The sequence below is a fragment of the Haliotis cracherodii genome, unplaced genomic scaffold, assembly GCF_022045235.1.
Source record: "Haliotis cracherodii isolate W230 unplaced genomic scaffold, xgHalCrac1.p SCAF_16, whole genome shotgun sequence".
Classification (NCBI taxonomy): Eukaryota; Metazoa; Mollusca; class Gastropoda; order Lepetellida; family Haliotidae; genus Haliotis; species Haliotis cracherodii.
In genome coordinates, this window is record NW_027266271.1 from 24,879,642 (window position 1) to 24,898,182 (window position 18,541).

Consider the following 18,541-nt stretch of genomic DNA (forward strand, 5'->3'; position numbering starts at 1 on the left):
TTATGATTAAAAGCCAAAGGACTTTTCTTGTTAAAAAGCTCTTAACTACCCATTGTGAATATTTTTTTCTTCCTCCAGGTAAATGGCAAATTTTCCTGACATCGTTTAACTGTATTTTATGGGACGCAGTGTTGAAATCAATGTGAAACTGCCTCTGCACTCATGTTTTCGTGTAACCTGCAAATCCCACATCCTAAACATCCCCCTCAGGTTTTGGTCCTATCAATCACTACAAACATAACGTTTGATTACCATTTATTAATTATTCATAATTACACTAAATAGGGTCAATTTTGGCATCTAACGACCATCAAGGCAGCACTATAAATGCACTAACCCAGCTTGGTCTTTTCACTACCTCTACTTCTAATGAACGAAGAGTATCGTGATTCTGCAGTCATATTCTATGTGTTACACAGTAGAATTTGACAAAATAGGCAAATTACGTTATCATCGACATGGCAGTAATAGTCTTACTGAGAGGCTTTCTAGGTGTGCACTTGACATTAACGTCAATGCAACTACTGTTGGGTGCAGTCTATTGTTCCGATGTCAGCGCTGTGAAGGTGTGCGCACAAAAGCATTTAAACTCTGTCTGAGAAAATTGGCTCAAAAATTATTTTGAACCTGTTAACACCTTATTAAACTACAATCCAAATCACCAAAGCATGTCACACTTTTACAATATTTAAAAAAGTACAATTATTTGTTTCAAAACTTAAAAAATTAATGCCATTAAATTTTTTATTTTAATTGATTGATGAATTCCTATACCAGTATTTGGAAAGAGTGAAGAAGTAATAATATAAAATGTTACTTTTTTAATGAAAAAATTCTTTCTTCACATGTTTGTTTGTATTATTGTTAAAAACCATCATTGCAAGATCTATAATAAGGAAAGTAACATCAAATCATCAATCCTGACACACCCAGACACTTTCTGAAAGGCTTGCATATTCACAATCCCTTCACATGTCATCTTCATGTTAGGGGGATTTCTGCTTCTAGAGAATTTCACCAAGAAAATGTGCAAAACAATAAATTGAAAAGGTCTGGCCTGAACAGAAACTACATATCTCAAGATATATTCACAAATCCCCAAAACATAAACTGACATCTTATTTTACCTAATACAAACTGAGTTCATTAATTTTTTGTTTTAATTTTTTTTTAAATAATTTAATGGATATTTTACAATGGCAAGCAATATTTTCTTTTCAATATCTATCAGATATTATCAAAAATAATCACAATATCACTTTAAACATGTTCAATATATTACAAACATAATTGGCTAACAAGCCTCCCACACAAGGTTGTCCCGATATAAATGATGTCAAATTTATGAAGTAATAAACATTGGAAAGTGATCAATCTCATGACACAATGCAATATTATTTATTCCATGGGTGTTCTAATTACATGGGGATCAAAATTCATGGATCACCCTGCACCTGCAAACGTTAACTGTCTCCAACAATGGTCTCTCTCTCTCCAGGTTAAAGGCATTATGAGGATGCAATTCTAATCCCCCTTGGCGGTCTGAGAATAATGGCAGAGACAAGTTTAAGGGAAGAGAAAATTTCATTTGAAATATAATTGTGGGCATCAAAATCTACTTTTCTTGTATTTTCCTTTATCAATGTGTTTCTGTAATAATAACCCTAATCCTACATTCTTCATAATATTAAATAGGGAAGTACATAAACTGCATGTCGGAGGTACTTTGTATGAGGAATAAAAAGGTAATAATATTTTTGTTAAAAGTTCGAGTTTTGTTACTTTATAAACAAATACACATTTCAGAGCACTTGCTTATTCAGATAACATAAATGTCCATAAATATATGTAACACAATTGGTAATGGATCTACTTTGATGCTAGAAAGGAGGAAATCTGTTATACAGAATGTACAGATATATGGCACACTACTTGTTTGATTGGTTGCAAGTGAGGTAGGGTGGCCTTGTGGTGAAAGTGTTATCCTGTCATGCCGAAGACCTGGGTTTGAATCCCTACATGCATACTACGTATAAATTCATAGACACAAATTATTAATGCCCGTCACTGTCATATTACTGGATTTGTGCTAAAAGTGACATAAAACCACTCACTCACTCTCGATTACACATGTTAACAAACATGACTTTTCCCACACACAAAAAAAATTAAAATTATTTTTATCACAATTTCAAAAAAGTGAGGAAGTTTATATGAAGATAATAACAATAATCCTATTTCTTGATATAAATTGTAACAGCAAAAAACACATCATAAACCTTGACAACACCTGACACAAACATCATTGTGTTATTCATGAGAAATTCCCTATAGGAAAACATGCGTGTATAGATGATTGTTCATCCATGCTAGACACGAATCATCTGCCATGTCAACGTGGATCATTTATGCTGTTGAGTCAGTAAAGAACTGGGTGATTAAGATTATATTAATGCCAGCCCGTGGAAACTGTTTGTTCAGTGGACAGTTTTATGACCAATTTATGATGTGAAAATATGGAAAGTGCTTCACAATTGTTTTAGTAGCTTAAGGCGCAATTAGTTACATTGTTTTTTTCACTAGAAATGATACTTGATATAAATAGTTGTCATCTCATTTATTGAGTGATGTCAAGTTGTATTATATCGCAAAAATTAGAGGCATTAATCAATCTCATTGACCTATTGTTTCAAAGATGTGGGGTTTCATTGTTTTAAGCCAGTGTGTGTGTGCTTGAGTGTGAGTGCGTGTGTGTGCATGAATGTGTGTGAGTGTGTGTGCATGAATGTGTGAGTGTGTGTGCATGAATGTGTGTGTGTGTGATTGTGTGTGCATGAGTGTGTGTGTGAGTGTGTGTGCATGAATGTGTGTGTGTGTGCATGAATGTGTGTGTGTGTGATTGTGTGTGCATGAGTGTGTGTGCAAGAGTGTGTGTGCATGGGTGTGTGTGTGAGTGTGTGTGTGCATGAATGTGTGCGTGAGTGTGATTGTGTGTGCATGAGTGTGAGTGTGAGTGCGTGTGTGTGCATGAATGTGTGTGTGAGTGTGATTGTGTGTGCAAAAGTGTGTGTGTGCATGAGTGTGTGTGAGTGTGTGTGCATGAATGTGTGCATGAGTGTGAGTGCATGTGTGTGCATGAGTGTGTGTGAGTGTGAGTGCATGTGTGTGCATGAATGTGTGCATGAGTGTGAGTGCATGTGTGTGCATGAATGTGTGTGTGTGAGTGTGTGTGCATGAATGTGTGTGTGAGTGTGATTGTGTGTGCGTGAGTGTGTGTGCAAGAGTGTGTGTGCATGAGTGTGTGTGAGACAGAATTAGACAGATGAAAAGAGCCCAAACAGAACATTCGAAACATTACAAGTACTATTTTCCTAGGAATAACTTAACTTTTATTAAGAGTAGTTTATATTATATATATAATAATATATGTGCAGCCCTATATCACAACTACTCTTAATGCAGTGCACAATGTGATACTTCAAACCACCCCAAAAGGACTGATTATATAAAGACCTAATCATATTTACTAAACTTTGGTTGATCAATTTACTGGGTCTGCATTTTTTAAGCCCTGGGCTTATTTATGTATTTTGCTTATTTTAATTGCATAACATTTTATCCATATTTAAGCCCAGGGCTTAAAACAAAATAGGACAAAAATAGGACAGGAAAAATAAATATCCTGCAAATGGAAAAAATGAGACAGCAACACTTTAACATAGGACATGATTTTCTTTTTCAACTTGAAAATTATGAGCAAAGAATTATGGATTTCCAAACTGAAATGACAGCTGTCAAAAAAGTAACAACAAACCAATATCGCAGTTATGCCTGTCTGCCCTATGCATTTGAAATGTCATACTGAGTATCCAGAATATCACCTACACTAGGGGTCAGTTTGGCATGTACATGTATGTGGAAACCTCTAACAGCCCTTAAGGTGCAGTATAGGGGCAAACTGGCCACATAGAAGCGGGCCACAACACTTGTTAAAGAAAATCCTGTGACTGAGATCAATCAATTCTTAAATTAAATTTAAGCCCATGGGCTTAAAATCGTTCATTTGTTTTCATTTTTAAGCCCGAGGGCTAAATAAGGAGGGAGTCCAGAAACTCGCAGTCCTGGTCCCATGTGGCGTGAAGACCATTTCTGGTGTACCCAACCGTGACATTGTACTCACTCACTCACTCAACCAAATCAACAACAGATGGAGATGTTTTGTTTAGCCAAAACATAAAAGTGGTCTATAATAACCATAATAATGCCAATGTTCTACGTTCAAATATCATATTGTATCGGTACATGATCAAATGATACAATACTTGTCACATATGGAACATAGTATTTCTATTCACTGACAAATTGTTAATGATTACAGCTTTAAACTAATGAGAGCCCATTTGCACAAGTCACAGTCATCATGGTCATAGGAATTAATACCATATTCGACGATTTTACACTTTGCACTAGTAAGCCCTCCCCCTGACCAAATTCTAGTCCAATCTGTAAGTAATCTTTTCAAGTGCCCTTTTCTTGTGTATATTACTGAAACCAGTAGCATAGAAGGGTGTGTAAATACATTGTAAATATTTTAGTTTTAATTGCTTCCACGTTTGAACTAAATTTGTTCCCTACTGCTAGATCTCTGAAAACTAAATTAACTTATTGAGTATTGTTTTTATAAGCACCCCTTTGTCAATTTTCTAAGCGCCTAGGGTGTTGATTGCAGAGAATACGATATAGTATTTGGGCTAAGAATGTTTGTGGAAATGGGCCCTGTTGACATAAGGAGGCGGGCCCATTCCACAAAGTGATCTTAGCACAAAGGTGATCATAAATCCCATACTTTAACACAGGGCTAGGATCATCTTCTTGCTAAGATCACCTCGTGGGACGGGGCCCTGAGCTATAGAGAGAGAGCCAGGTAGCTGGGAGTGGGAGGCCGAACACTGTTTTATGCCGCTGTTAGCAATGTTCCAGCAATATCATGGCAGGGGACACCAGAAATTGGCTTTACACATTGTACCGATGTGGACAGGCACTCTTGAACAAAAGAGAGCCTGTTTTCTTCGTTCCCATGACGTTGGGAGGAACTATGCCAGGGAGATTATGATAAAGATGAAATCAAGTCACTAACCTTTATGTTTTTCTCTCAAATGACTGAAGTATGCTGATTCGTCGTGATAGAAAAATCGCATTGTGTTGTCATACGGGTAGGGCATTCCTAGAAATAAGGAGTTCCACATAAACCTTTTGTAGAAAAATTCATCCAGTGAAATCATCTGCATGATTTTGTAACAGTTTGATGAAATTATCCTTTATATAACTGGTTTTGTTCACAACTCAACAAAGCTATTAAAGATATTTATGGGAGGATTTTATTCATTATTCCGAAATGTAGGGCTAGTCGGTATAAGGTTGTGTCTTATAATGTGGAAATTTAATACAGATTTAAATTTACTTGAGTTTCGTGGTACGGTACAGCATTTGAGAGTCAGGAGCATGGGATCTTCTCAGCATAAAACCCCACAATATCAACAATACAACACAAATATAACAAAATATACTTGTTCAGGTAGGCAATTGTATATTTGTCAAACAACAGGAAAAACATGTTATTTTTTAGAAATTTATGTCTGAATAATACCCAAAATTAAATATCTTCCACATATTTGGAGGAATCAAATTTGTCCAAATATTGGTGTGCTATGAGGGAAAGAAAATTTTATTGCAAAAATAGATTTGCTTTTGAATAATTAAAATAAAATATATATGTTAATGACAACTCACCTTCCTGCGGACTGCCATGGTTGGTAAAGTCTGGTCTCGGGAAGGTGGGACAGGGCCGTAGACTTTCTGATAACATAAAACCCACAATATACACACTTGTTTCAGTTGTACAAACCACTGTTGATACTCACTGAGCTGACTATCTCATAACCATCTCCAACCGAGGTGCAACCCACAGCCTACACGTTCATACCAACAGTCGGTCTCAACATTCTTGATAGCTCCAAGTTTCTCTCTCGCCCCTAACTTCCAGGTCATGTGACACCTCTGAACGTCAAGATAATGTGAGTTGTTCTTACTTCAACACAACATGAATCCTTCTAACTTTGATACAAAGTGAGTCCCTCAAACTTGATTATAATGAGAGTCCTTCTTACTTAAATATAATGTGAGTCCCTCTTACTTCAATATAATGTGAGTCCCTCTTACTTCAACACAACATGAATCCTTTTAACTTAAGTGAATACTTCTAATTTTGATATAATGTGAGTTCCTCTAATAGCCTATTTGACATAACCGAGTCTCTTTAATTGAGGTAAAGAGAGGCTGCTGTAGCCCACTGAACCTCAGACCTTTTACTCCAATACGATCATGACCAGCATCTAAATATTGGGAGAGTGAGTGAGTTCAGGAGGAGACTGTGTACAATGTCTGCTGATGGGGTACATTAGTCACAACAACCCACAAACCACAAACCACGATGAATTTGGGGACTTTTGGAAGGACGTTTAACAAAAGAAGCTTCATGTGGCCAGATTAATGCCTAACATATTTATCTTAATCTTGAAATATAACTTTACTTGTAACTAAACTTATGTCATGTTTGTTCTGAAATAAGTTCAAGTAGATTGGTATCACAATGTCACACAACATTATGAGGTTTTTTTATAGACAATGAAAACAAGAAAACCATATGAACTGAATTCATATTGACAAAGAAGCCTTAGGAGCTTGTCTAATACATTTTGTATAAAGAAATCGTAGCAAATTACAGTCAAGTCCCGTTAATCCGACATGGCTTGTTGCATATGATTATGTCGGATTAACGAGTATGTCGGATAAATTAAATTAAGTAGTACCAATGTTCGTCGGTCATAGTTCGTGAAAGATTCTTCTGATGTGACCTGTAATGGGATGTCCTCGGCGATAGCGAGAACTTGTATCTGATTTTAATGGGATGGAGGTAATCTAAGCATGTGATTAATCCAGTTTTCTTTATTTAAAGTATTAATTGTTTATTGTTAAGCATCATTCCCATCATTAGTGTTGGATAAAGCCGAATGTCGGATTAACGAGTGTCGGATTAATGAGACTTGACTGTAGTAGTATTACAAAAATATGTACCATTACATACAAAGTGATGAACATGAACAAGACTTCCACCTTTGTCCAGTGCTACTACCAAACTGGTTACATTAGATATTTTAAGAGTATAAAGTTATTTGATCATCACCACACAAAATTTAATTAATATGATTAATTTTTTTTTAAAAATACATTATACAAAGTTAAACTGGATTAATCACATTTTACCAATTTAATTTTAGAACCATTCAAAAATTCATGATCAATGGTGTAGTTGAGAAAGGATTGTACTTCAATGATAATGCTTCCTTGGGCCCACATGTGTCTCTTGTAGCCACAAATTAACAAGCAATTGTGAACCTTTAATGCTGTATCCCTGAATCCAAGACTTGCCTTCACAAAATCTCAAAACCTGATATGCTCTCTCACCATCAGGCTTAATTCAATTACATAGCCAGCGTTCTATATAATCAGACATCGTTCCATTCTCCAATGCACACTTGGATTATCAGGTAGAATTCATCCCTCTACATCTCCTCCATCCCTGTAAATTGAAAAACTAGACCCGTACTGTTATGGTGTCTTATTTTAATTCATTTTAATTAGATTCTAGCATAATATATGATCGAAATTCAGATAAGCTTGAAAGAAGACAAAACCTTCAAGACTGAATTTGGATTTATGGCAACATAGCTTTAATTCTGTGTAATTTGTGTTCATATAGTTATTCCATATTTTATTTTAACTTTTAAAATTTGAATTAAAGTTGGACCAAGTTGTCCTGTCTACATTGTTCAGTGTTTTCATATTCACTTGATATTTGAAATACACTTGTGCTCCACATTTGAAACTGATTAAAATGATATTATTCATCTAAGATATGTTTATGTATTTTCATAAAACATCTTGTGGAAATGTGTTATCAATCCACGACAGGAACTGAACTGTTTCTTTTCATAAAATGTAGAACACAGGAAAAGGGAATGTCTTTTAACTTTTATGTTTATAGTTTCGTTCAAAATTTGCAGAAATAATGCTAAGAAATGTATTGACCCGCTCTCCCTTTCTCACAAACTCGAGTGATGTTGCTTAATGTCATGTAGCAGCTCTATAGCTTGATTATGGCACCTATACAATAGCTTTAACGGGATGACCCAGGGTCAATAGTAGGAGCATAACCAGCAATCATCTACAGTGACACACAACCAGTAGCCATGTGCGTTTGTCATGGTCATTGAGCTTGTCATGGTCATTGAGTTTGTCATGGTCATTGAGTTTGTCATGGTCACTGAGTTTGTCATGGTCCTCTCCTACTCAGTGGCCATGTGACCATCCAATACCTATTCCACTCCAATTGTTGCAAATTGATGTAACAATGCCACACCTGGACCTTAAGTTAAAAAATCTACATATATACAGTGAACTTAATGAAAAGAATCTACCGATGATGTATGACAAGAATTCCTCCTGCCCAACAATGCCAAAACACATTTGACAAATTTTAGAAATGAAGAACTCTAAAAAATTAATTGGTTATGAAATTTATAGAAAGTGTTTAAATAACTTATAAATGGCATTTTTTCAAATACCTTTTACACTTCTTAGGGAAATAAAAAAAACTCTGAAAAGAGCTAGAAATGGCTCTTATGACAAGAAAGTGTTAAAGACATAGAGAAAGTGGTCAGTCTAATAAAGGGTTAAAGGGCTTGTTTTTCTATGTTTCTCCAAACTGTGATTTGGCAGTTCCAGCTGACTACAAAGGGCCCTTATCATACCTTTTTCTTCACGTTTTTTAAATTAACTTTTATAATAAATCAGTGGTGAATCCATGATTCATTGAATATGAATAGGTTGGCACAGAATACATGATTATGAAATAAATATAACAGCCGAAATCCCTATTGGACATACATGTTGACAGCATCCATGTGAACAATTTTCATAATACTGCAAAATAAATGGAAAGATGGTGAAAAGGAAGATTTGATTGATCACAATCATAATTATTCAAAATAATCTGCTTGTTGGCCACTGACATGACACATTCATCACAGCAAGGAATGTTTGTTAAAACCTGGGGATAGATCAGCAGTTGGAGAATTAAATAAATTGAGTCCGCAGTAGACTGTTTGAAATATGACGACAGAGTTTAAAAGAGTTATACAACACTAGGTGAAGATACAATATTTGTACAAAATACCCATAATAACTATAAAAATATATTCTGTACAACTATATCAGTTTGTATGTTATGATAGATAACAGTACTTCTGTGCTTCTCACGATTTGATGCTCTCAATGCCCACAACAATAGAATGGTTTTCATTTTTTTTAAAGTATATTATTTTCATATTTGCAAATTCGTGGCAGACACAAGAACAAAATGTCCATGATGTAGGTTCTGAAATTAGGTAAATAAAATAACATCCAAAATTTGATTTGTTGTGGCCTGTATATCCATCTAACACACGAACCATGCTCAAGAACTGGTGAAATAAACATCCGCATAATGAATTACGTCTGTGTCACACATTCAAAAATATTATTTTTTTTAACTGATATATTTATCACCTTTTTAAGCAGTACATTAATCATAAAAAGCTCAAATTGTAAATCAAATAATATCACTCACAAAATGAGGCGACAGTCAGTGATATTTAAATTGACATGACAGCTCTCAAATGTAAATTGATGTATTATTTGCTATCTTTTTCAATTTAGCAAAAAATATATCAATAGAGCAAATTTCTCATGTACCTGCATATCTATATTAAAATTATGGTAGTATCATTGAGAAGAACAATAATCAAGTCCAAAACTACATTACCTGTTTGGGAGATGTAGATACAAGAATAATATAAGTGGGTTTCGCAGTATGTGGGTGTAGAGGGTAGGGTGTGTGGTATATTTTAAACTTTTACATTCTGTGTACCGTATTTTCTTGAGTATAGTGCGCACCGATGTATAATGCGCACCCCCTCTAGCGGATTCAGTATTTTGGGGGAAAAAATCGAAAGTCAAGCGCAGAAAAAAAAATACACCATAGATCTACCCCTTCAGCGAATTCCGGTAAACGAACGGGTGATGAGAAACTTGGTCAGTACAATTTCAAAATTTGAGATAAAAAATCATGTATGTGTGTTGTGGTAGACCCTGGCCTTAATGTTCAGTATAGGAAATACTCCAGAAAAACAGCCTATGTTTAAGTGCGGGGTTTACAGGGATGGCTATGGGGATGAGGGTGCTGGTGTATTTCTCTAACACTAGGCCCTGATTAATATCTCCACTGATTGATGATTTGATGTGGCTGAAGTTGCAGGAACATTTTGTAGAAACATGTACAATTTGCTCGACATATGCAAGCACTTCACTTGAAATACATCCGCCTATAGTTTGTATTTGGTCCTGGGCTAGAGGTGTTTTTTAATCAGCTAAACGCTACTGCAATTGTAAATTAATTACCAACCATTCAGTACCACTTCTTCACATTCTAAATTTATCACAATAAATCTTTTTTACGAGAACAGAGTCTACTTTCAAACACAAACGTAGCAGGACACCTTTTCTATGCTCTTTGGTGAATTTCGGCTCTATACACAATTGTAGTTCTTGAAAAAACTCACAAAAACATGATACAAAATAGAACTGAGATCAAACTGCGCTCTTCAGACAAGGAGGTGAAAAAGAAAGGTGGTGTCGCCCTCTTGTGACCTGAGACAGGAACTAAGCCATTGAAAATCCTCCCACATAAGAGGGGAAAACTTGTTGGCCCTTAAGATAATCTAAACAATTGGGAAGGCCTGGATTTGGACAGCTTGATTGATACCATAGCTTTTGTATTGCCAATGCTTAAGAATGGGTGTACCAAGAAATTACATACACCTTAAAGTTCCATGACAAGTCAGATAAATATTACTATCATGGTAGATATTATTTGTGTTTGTTACCATGGTTACATGGAACAGAACAACTGGTTAAAGCAAAAGCAACATTATTACAAAATATATGTCAAATAATTATTATCTTAGGTATTATCATTTATTCTATCATCATCATCATCATCATCATCATCATCATCATCATCATCATCAACCTGTGAAGATCCGGGGTAGAATAGGTCTTCAGCAACCCATGCTTGCTGTAAAAGGTGTATGCTTGTCGTAAGAGGCGACTTATGGCATGGGCGGATACAGCTTTTTTTTAAAAGGGGGGGTGCACAATTAAGATCTATTTATTGTCTTTGGTGGTAATTTATACAGAAATAAAGATTTCTTTCGAAATAAAAGGGGGAGGGGGGTGCGCACCCCCGCACCCTCCCTCTGTATCCGCCCATGTTATGGGATTGGGGTGGTCAGGCTTGCTGACTTGGTTGATGCATGTCATCGCATCCCAACTGCATGGATCAATGCTCATGATATCAATCACTGGATTGTCTGGTCCAGACTTGATTATTTACAGACCGCTGTCATATAGCTGGAATATTGCTGAGTGTGGCGTTAAACAACAAACATTATCATCCAACAAGAGATATAAGAATCATGAAATGGAAAAGTCTTGAATAAACAGAATTAATTATTGGGACATTATTGTGAATGATAAAATATTGACAATATGGCATGAAGAATATACACATAGATTCACAACATAAAATGTCAACTTCAAAGAAAATGTATTTCCGACCATCTGCCAAAACAGACTCCAATGAGTATAAAAGGCAAAACCTGTGATGAAAATCACATCAATGGATCACCGAAAATCAGTGACGAAACCAGGTATTCTGACACCAATAAATGCTTTCCCTGATTCACTTGCATCAGAAACACCAAAATATACAAATGTTAGAGTAAAAATCAAATTCACTACTTGTTGATTCCTTAACACCCACCGTCTCCCTGAGACTACCCTTTATTCACAGGGGCACTTTAAGTAATATATTTAACATATGACAATACATTCTCGATTATTTAGACCACTATATCTCCATTCTATAGTTGTAAAAACCCTCGACCCAGCGTCGTCCCGGAAGTGACGTCATAATCCCATGTTCACATCTCTCCGCACAGAATTCTTTTCGCACGTGATTTGATTGGGTATCGTCCTATTTGACTGTCGCTCAAAACGAAGTTATGGTTGTGAATGTATCTTCCGTATGATTCAGATTGAATCGAGTTACAGTACTCTAGTTGAGACATTGTCTGTTGTCTTGGATATTTGAGACATAATTCTTTGTTCACATATAAGGGCATATTTTATTTTATTAAGAGAAATCCATTTAACATGTAGTAGCATTAATACCATGATATATAGGTATTTGAAGAACCATAACACAGCCCATTCGTGACCAACTCGTGTTAATCAGGGACAAGCCGAATAGCGAACATAGTCCGTTCTAGAAATACTACTTACCACAGCACTGACTTCCATCAAATGAAGTTTCTCGTGGTTCCTGTTTGATGGCCAGAGCTCCCGTGTGAGCCGCAGGGGCAGATGGGTACCCATGATTCCTTCCCATGTCGTAGTTCCGCTCATAGTCGTGTTTCAGCATTTGTTGATGGTAGGGGTGGGGCAGCACTGGAGGGGGGTGGGGAAAGGCTTGTGGGCGGGGCTCAGGTGTAGTGTAACCACTGCTTGGTTCCGAATGAGATCGCTGATATCTGAAATAAATATCAATAACATTAATATGGTTTTGTTGCTATACAGACAAGCACAAGTAGCGACGCACACACACGTGCCTGCAAGTGGCTATACACCCGAAATCTCCTCGAAAAGTAGATTTCATTGTACGATTCCGACTATATCATGCGCATGTGTAGATTGATCACTATCAAATACACAAATACACCGGTGATACCAATCATAAACACACTCAAAGGCAAGTCAATTTTCACCTGAAAAAGCACGGGAGCATGTTATACAAGTCAAGATAGGAATTTTATTATATCCCATCCTTTAGAACGATTCTTTCATATTACTATTGTCAATCTGTCATGACATATTAACTGTAGTAGAAGGGAAGAATCGGGTGTTCTTTAAGTTCTTTTGAGTGGTATATATTCCAATCTAACAGTCAATGATCGTGCATGAGAGATGTTGTCTCGTCTTGACACGTGGCATAATAAGGCTAACGTCTAGACATTATCAGGAAATAGGCACCAGACTGCGGACCACATATCCCCTTTACATTCACAGCTACAATGGTATATTAACCTACAACTGTTGTAAGTCTATGATTACTTATCATTATAATCTGAGGGCTAAGCTCGCTTTGTGCAGATGTATCCTTGGTTTAGAAAATCGAATATAGAGAGGACCCGTGAAGATGAGGGTTAGAATTTGTCTTCACAACCCATGCTTGGCGTAACTGGCGACTATGCTTGTTGTAAGAGGAGACTAACAAGATTGGGTGGTCAGGCTCACTGACTTGGTGGATTGCGTATATCGATGCTCGTGATATCAATCACTGGATTGTCAGACCGCCGTCATATAGCTGAGTGTGGCGTTAAACAGCAAACAAACAAAGACAATAGAGAGACTTCTAAATGACAGCAGAACCACACTGTTCCAGAGGCCAAACCTATATTTCGGAGACAGGATGTTAATCTTCTCAAAATAAACTTTTGACAAATGAGAATATCGCGCACAACAGTGCCTTAGGATATTCGTATTCTTACAAAGGTACATATTACTGACAGGTCTGTCTCGGAATGTAACACGTATTAGGTCTACCTAAGTGTCGACAACTGTGCTTCCTTCATTGTATATATTACTGTCAGACTAGGTGAGACAGATGTATGGGAAGGGCAAACTGGTGGATTCAAACACCAATGATGAGTGTTCACCCTAACATCACAGACACATGAAAGGAAAAAGGATGTGAAAAATGGAATGGACAAATTTGTAGTTATATTACAGAACGACAATTTGGATGAACACATTCAGGAAACGTTTATTATTTCATGCGAAACCCAACCCAACATTAAAATAATTTTATATTTGTTTTCTTTTACCCTTTTTAAAATTCATATTTTCTATTTCATATCTTTGTCATACAAACAGGACAATTTATTAACATAACATTTATTTATGATAAAGTATTACCTAACCATAAACTTTAAACCCTTTCTGACAGATAAGTAAAGATTTATAAACCAAAGACAACCATCTCAGAATGAACCATTTCATTTGAAGACTGTGCTATAAAAGGACAGAAAAGTGTGCACGTAATCCCATAAAAACCGCAGTGCACGTCATCTGCACGCGAAAAAATGTACGTCATTTGTGCCTTGTTTTTCAACCCCTGTCGGTTATTTTTTCAATTATGAATTATTGAAAACCAAAGAAACACGGATAATAAATAGGAATGATCGTCAACTGTCACCCAAAACGTATTCCATTATTTGTTTTTTAACGCAAGCACACATGTACAAATTGATGCAAGCAGCTACGGAGTTTCCCTTACGTAGCCGCGGGCAGTGATGACAACCCACGTCAGGACCGCGCGATCCCTCGAATCGAGAGTGCAATCAAACTATATTAATGGTCCAGAAAATTCCAAAGACACTCTCCCATACTGCAATTTGAAGCCAAATGTGCCCTTTTGCCTGCTTGACAAATAGAGAAAAAGCGAGAGCTGACAGAGGCGGTATGGCCCGGAGAGAAACTAACGCGACATCCATGCCTTGACTCGCCCCGTGATTCCAAATCATAGCTTTTACAATATCCACTATTAACACAAATTACACCTTTGAGCAATCGCACGCGTTCTCCCTCTCTATGAGAAGATTTCAATTTCACACAGAGATGCCGCTTCTTAAAACTGGTAACCAGGGCGACTGAAAGCTACCCTAGGTGGTTGCAACGCTTCGTCCTAATGGCTAGGATCAGATCTCGGACAATTACAACATTTAAACCCCTGATATGCTTGTTCGCGAATTCAACACCCTTATCCTAGCAGGAGAAGTGTTGATGGCTCTTCATATAGCTTCGAGCAGTTTTATGGTTGGAATTATTCTGATATGAATACAGGATGGCTATCAGTTTGTGCGACTGCCTAACTTACAATGATGTGAACTTCCCACATGAACAAAATGTTCTTAGAAACTCGTCTGTGGAAAAGTCATGGCATCAGAATCAGTGAGCTAACTAATGATAATGTAGCCTCTGCCACCGCAAGAGGCCCTCAATTAGCTGGCACAATAGCGACTGTCCTGTTCCCAAGCGTTCGGCCACTAATGTATTTTGAATCATTCGATGTCTCAAGCTGAAGATTTAATAAAAAAAAGACACGAGTACGTCTTCATTTGAATCGAAAACTATTGAAAACTCTCCATTTGGGTAATGCTTCTTTTGACATAGAAGGGCACGTCTAGGTTTCTATTAGTTTGTGTACTGAATGAAGAACAGTCACTTGTTTAGAGTTTTACTGACTTCGTAATATGTGTACAGTAAACTACGTTTATAACGAACACGTTTATAACGAACTGACCGATATGAAGAACTTATTTTTTAGTCCTGACCATTTGTTGTACATATGCTGTATGTGTGCTTATAACGAACTACGGTTATTACGAACTATAATTAGTGGTCCCCCCGAGTTCGTTATAACCGTAGTTTACTGTAATTGTGTCTGGTTCTGTCGGTGCCACTTTTGGTTTCGGTCTAATTTCGTTTGAGAGATGAATCTTGCCGTGTTGGTCTGTTTTACTGATTAGCATGTCAAAATGTTGATATAAATACAAGGGGCTTTAAAACTGGACCCAATTTCCGAATAAAGAAAGCGAACATGTGACGATCTGTAAATTGCCAACTTGAATGTTCAACAAAATGTTCACATTGTTATCTACATATGTCCATTTTGGCCAAGAAATCGAATCTTATAACAATTAAAATAACCACCAAACAAGATTATATCAAATTTACAGCGCTATGGTGACGTTTGTCTGTGATCATCATGTCAGACTACCGTTAATTGCATCGCGTAGACTTGGGAAAACCACTCTAAATAATATGTAGATATGACAACCAGCTACAATGAAGCAGTTATCGTCCAACCTATCATGGAAAATATCTTGGTAATGTGAAAGTATTTCTGTTCAAACTCTTAAATGATTTCCACGCGACTCTTCCCTGCCGTCATCGTCCCACGTTATCGTGTCGTGTCGTATATGGGCCTGCTCCCTCTGAGTATTGGCTGTACAACGAATGGATGGCTCTGCGTTGTACTATAGTACAATGAACACTTCTAACAGCGCGTTGTGAACACAAAGTTGAGGAATTGACACTTTATGTAGACTGAAATCAGTCTCTATTTCCTATATGAATTTAAAAATTAATTTAAAAAATCCAAGATATATTTTTGTTTGTCCCTGGTACGTTTTGGATCAATAACACCTTTGGAAACACGGTGGTAAAACGAAGACTGCTCCGGTCTTCCCTTCAAGAGGTTAAACACTAGGCTAACCATGCATGCTGTCACCAACACAAGGAAATGAATACACCATCGACGTGCCTATAATTCCTCATGACCTGGTGCGTATGTTTCAGCAGGATTCTTCTTAAACGACAAACTCGAGTATTTCTGAGTTAAAAGGATTGCAGCAGATTGCAAAATTAACTGTCTACAATTTTCCATTGGGCGCCTTGTCTGGATGCGTGATTGTGCTGGTATTAACGTATGTGTTCACATTGTATGTGTACATGTCGAGTTCATCCCATGCTTACCGTAACAGGCGACTATGCTTGTTGTAAGCGGCGACTAACGGGATCGGGTGGTCATGCTCGCTGACTTGGTTGATGCATGTCATCGTATCCCAATTGGATCGATGTTCATGATGTCAATCACTGGATGGTCAGATCCAGACTCGATTATTTACAGACCGCCGTCATGTAGCTGAAATATTGCTGACTGCGGCGTTAAACAACAAACAAACAATCACAAATACTGTACAGCCCACATACCTCTCTGACCCCGGCGGATATAACTCCGTGTGGTTACTGAAAGAGGATTCCTTGTAGGAGCCCGATGACACGGACTCTTTCCCTGAGGCGGAGGAACACGCGGACCCTGTTGGTGATGGGGTTGCATGTTCATATGGACTGTTTACAAATGTTTTTTCTCCATATTCAAACTTGGAGGCGGAGACAGCTTGTTTAGAGACGATTTGACTGCATGGCTTGGAGCAGTTGGTCGACTTCTGTTCAGCCTTGACCTTCATGTAGGGGTTCCCTGCAATAAGAACGTTACATCTTAAGTATGCAATACAAATACATATACAGTAAAGTACGTTTATAACGAACACGCTTATAACGAACTGACAGATATAACGAACTTGTTTTTTAGTCCCGACCATTTGTTGTATAAATGCTGTATATATGCCTATAACGAACTATGGTTATTACTAACTAAAATTAGTGGTCCCTTTGACTTCGTTATAACCGTAGTTTACTGTACTTACAAGTATTTGAAAAACCACCCCCATGAAATTTAAATTGGATAAATTAATCTAGACAACATGGTTCTCTGGGAATAGTTCCAGAACAATATGCATCATTACTGATGTAACTCCGGGCCGTTTACAACTTCGACATACACAGTGAAACCTCGTTAACTCGAACTTCATTAAGACGATATAAGATTCCCACAGAATCCTTAATTGCACTTGGTTTAATATCGTCCCTATCATCTCAAACTAGGGATGACTCGAATCATTCTATGGTCGAGAGGACTTCGAGTTAACGACGTTTAATTGTACATGTATTTTGTTGTAGTCATGCAAAAAATTACAATTGTATTCTCACGATTCATATCTAAGCAAATATTCAGTAGAGAAATCTTGATAGCGCATGATACCCGTGAAGCATACATGTTTCTTTAGTATATTCATGTGTAAACTTTTATATAGATATTTATACCGTTGTCATGTCAGTCTTGCTTGACAACGGTAAAAGGATCTCTACCGATACGTCTACTTGGTTATCAAAATTCTTGTAAATCACAAGGCCAAGAAGACTAAACAAACGAGCCCTTATTGAGTGTAGCAATGTTAAAAAAAATATCTGTATAAACGAGCTTGTCATGATGAAAGAGAACATCTGATTCGACATACATATATCATTCGACTCTAAAATCATTCACGCAAACACACGATGGGGGCCAATAACAGACAAAGGAAGGCTCTAATCGAGACTTTCAACCTGTGCCTGGTTCGTTGTAAATGTTGATAGTGATATTTCAAACGGATCCAATAAACAAAAAACACCCCATTCGCATTCATGTAATCTGAAATCCAGCCATGCAAAGAAGTGAAAGACATTTATCCGTTCCGCTATATTTATATTCATCACGGAATAATGGAATAGCAGATTGCATTTGTTAATTGTGCATACGATATCGGTCTGGGTAACCTAGATGGAACATTTCTATGTGTTTCATCTATTCAAATATCTA

General features: G+C 37.0%; 1 protein-coding gene across 1 annotated transcript in view; it reads right to left on the bottom strand.

The window, feature by feature from the left end:
* LOC139463986 (ETS translocation variant 1-like) overlaps positions 1-18,541 on the bottom strand; it is an 80,556-nt gene that overhangs the window by 13,654 nt on the left and 48,361 nt on the right. Inside the window, exons 5-8 of the mRNA XM_071245464.1 lie at positions 17,053-17,320; positions 12,502-12,749; positions 5,791-5,856; positions 5,138-5,224 (exon numbers count right to left, since the gene is read on the bottom strand). Coding sequence (XP_071101565.1) covers positions 5,138-5,224; positions 5,791-5,856; positions 12,502-12,749; positions 17,053-17,320 — 669 coding nt within the window. The remainder of the gene's footprint in view (positions 1-5,137; positions 5,225-5,790; positions 5,857-12,501; positions 12,750-17,052; positions 17,321-18,541) is intronic.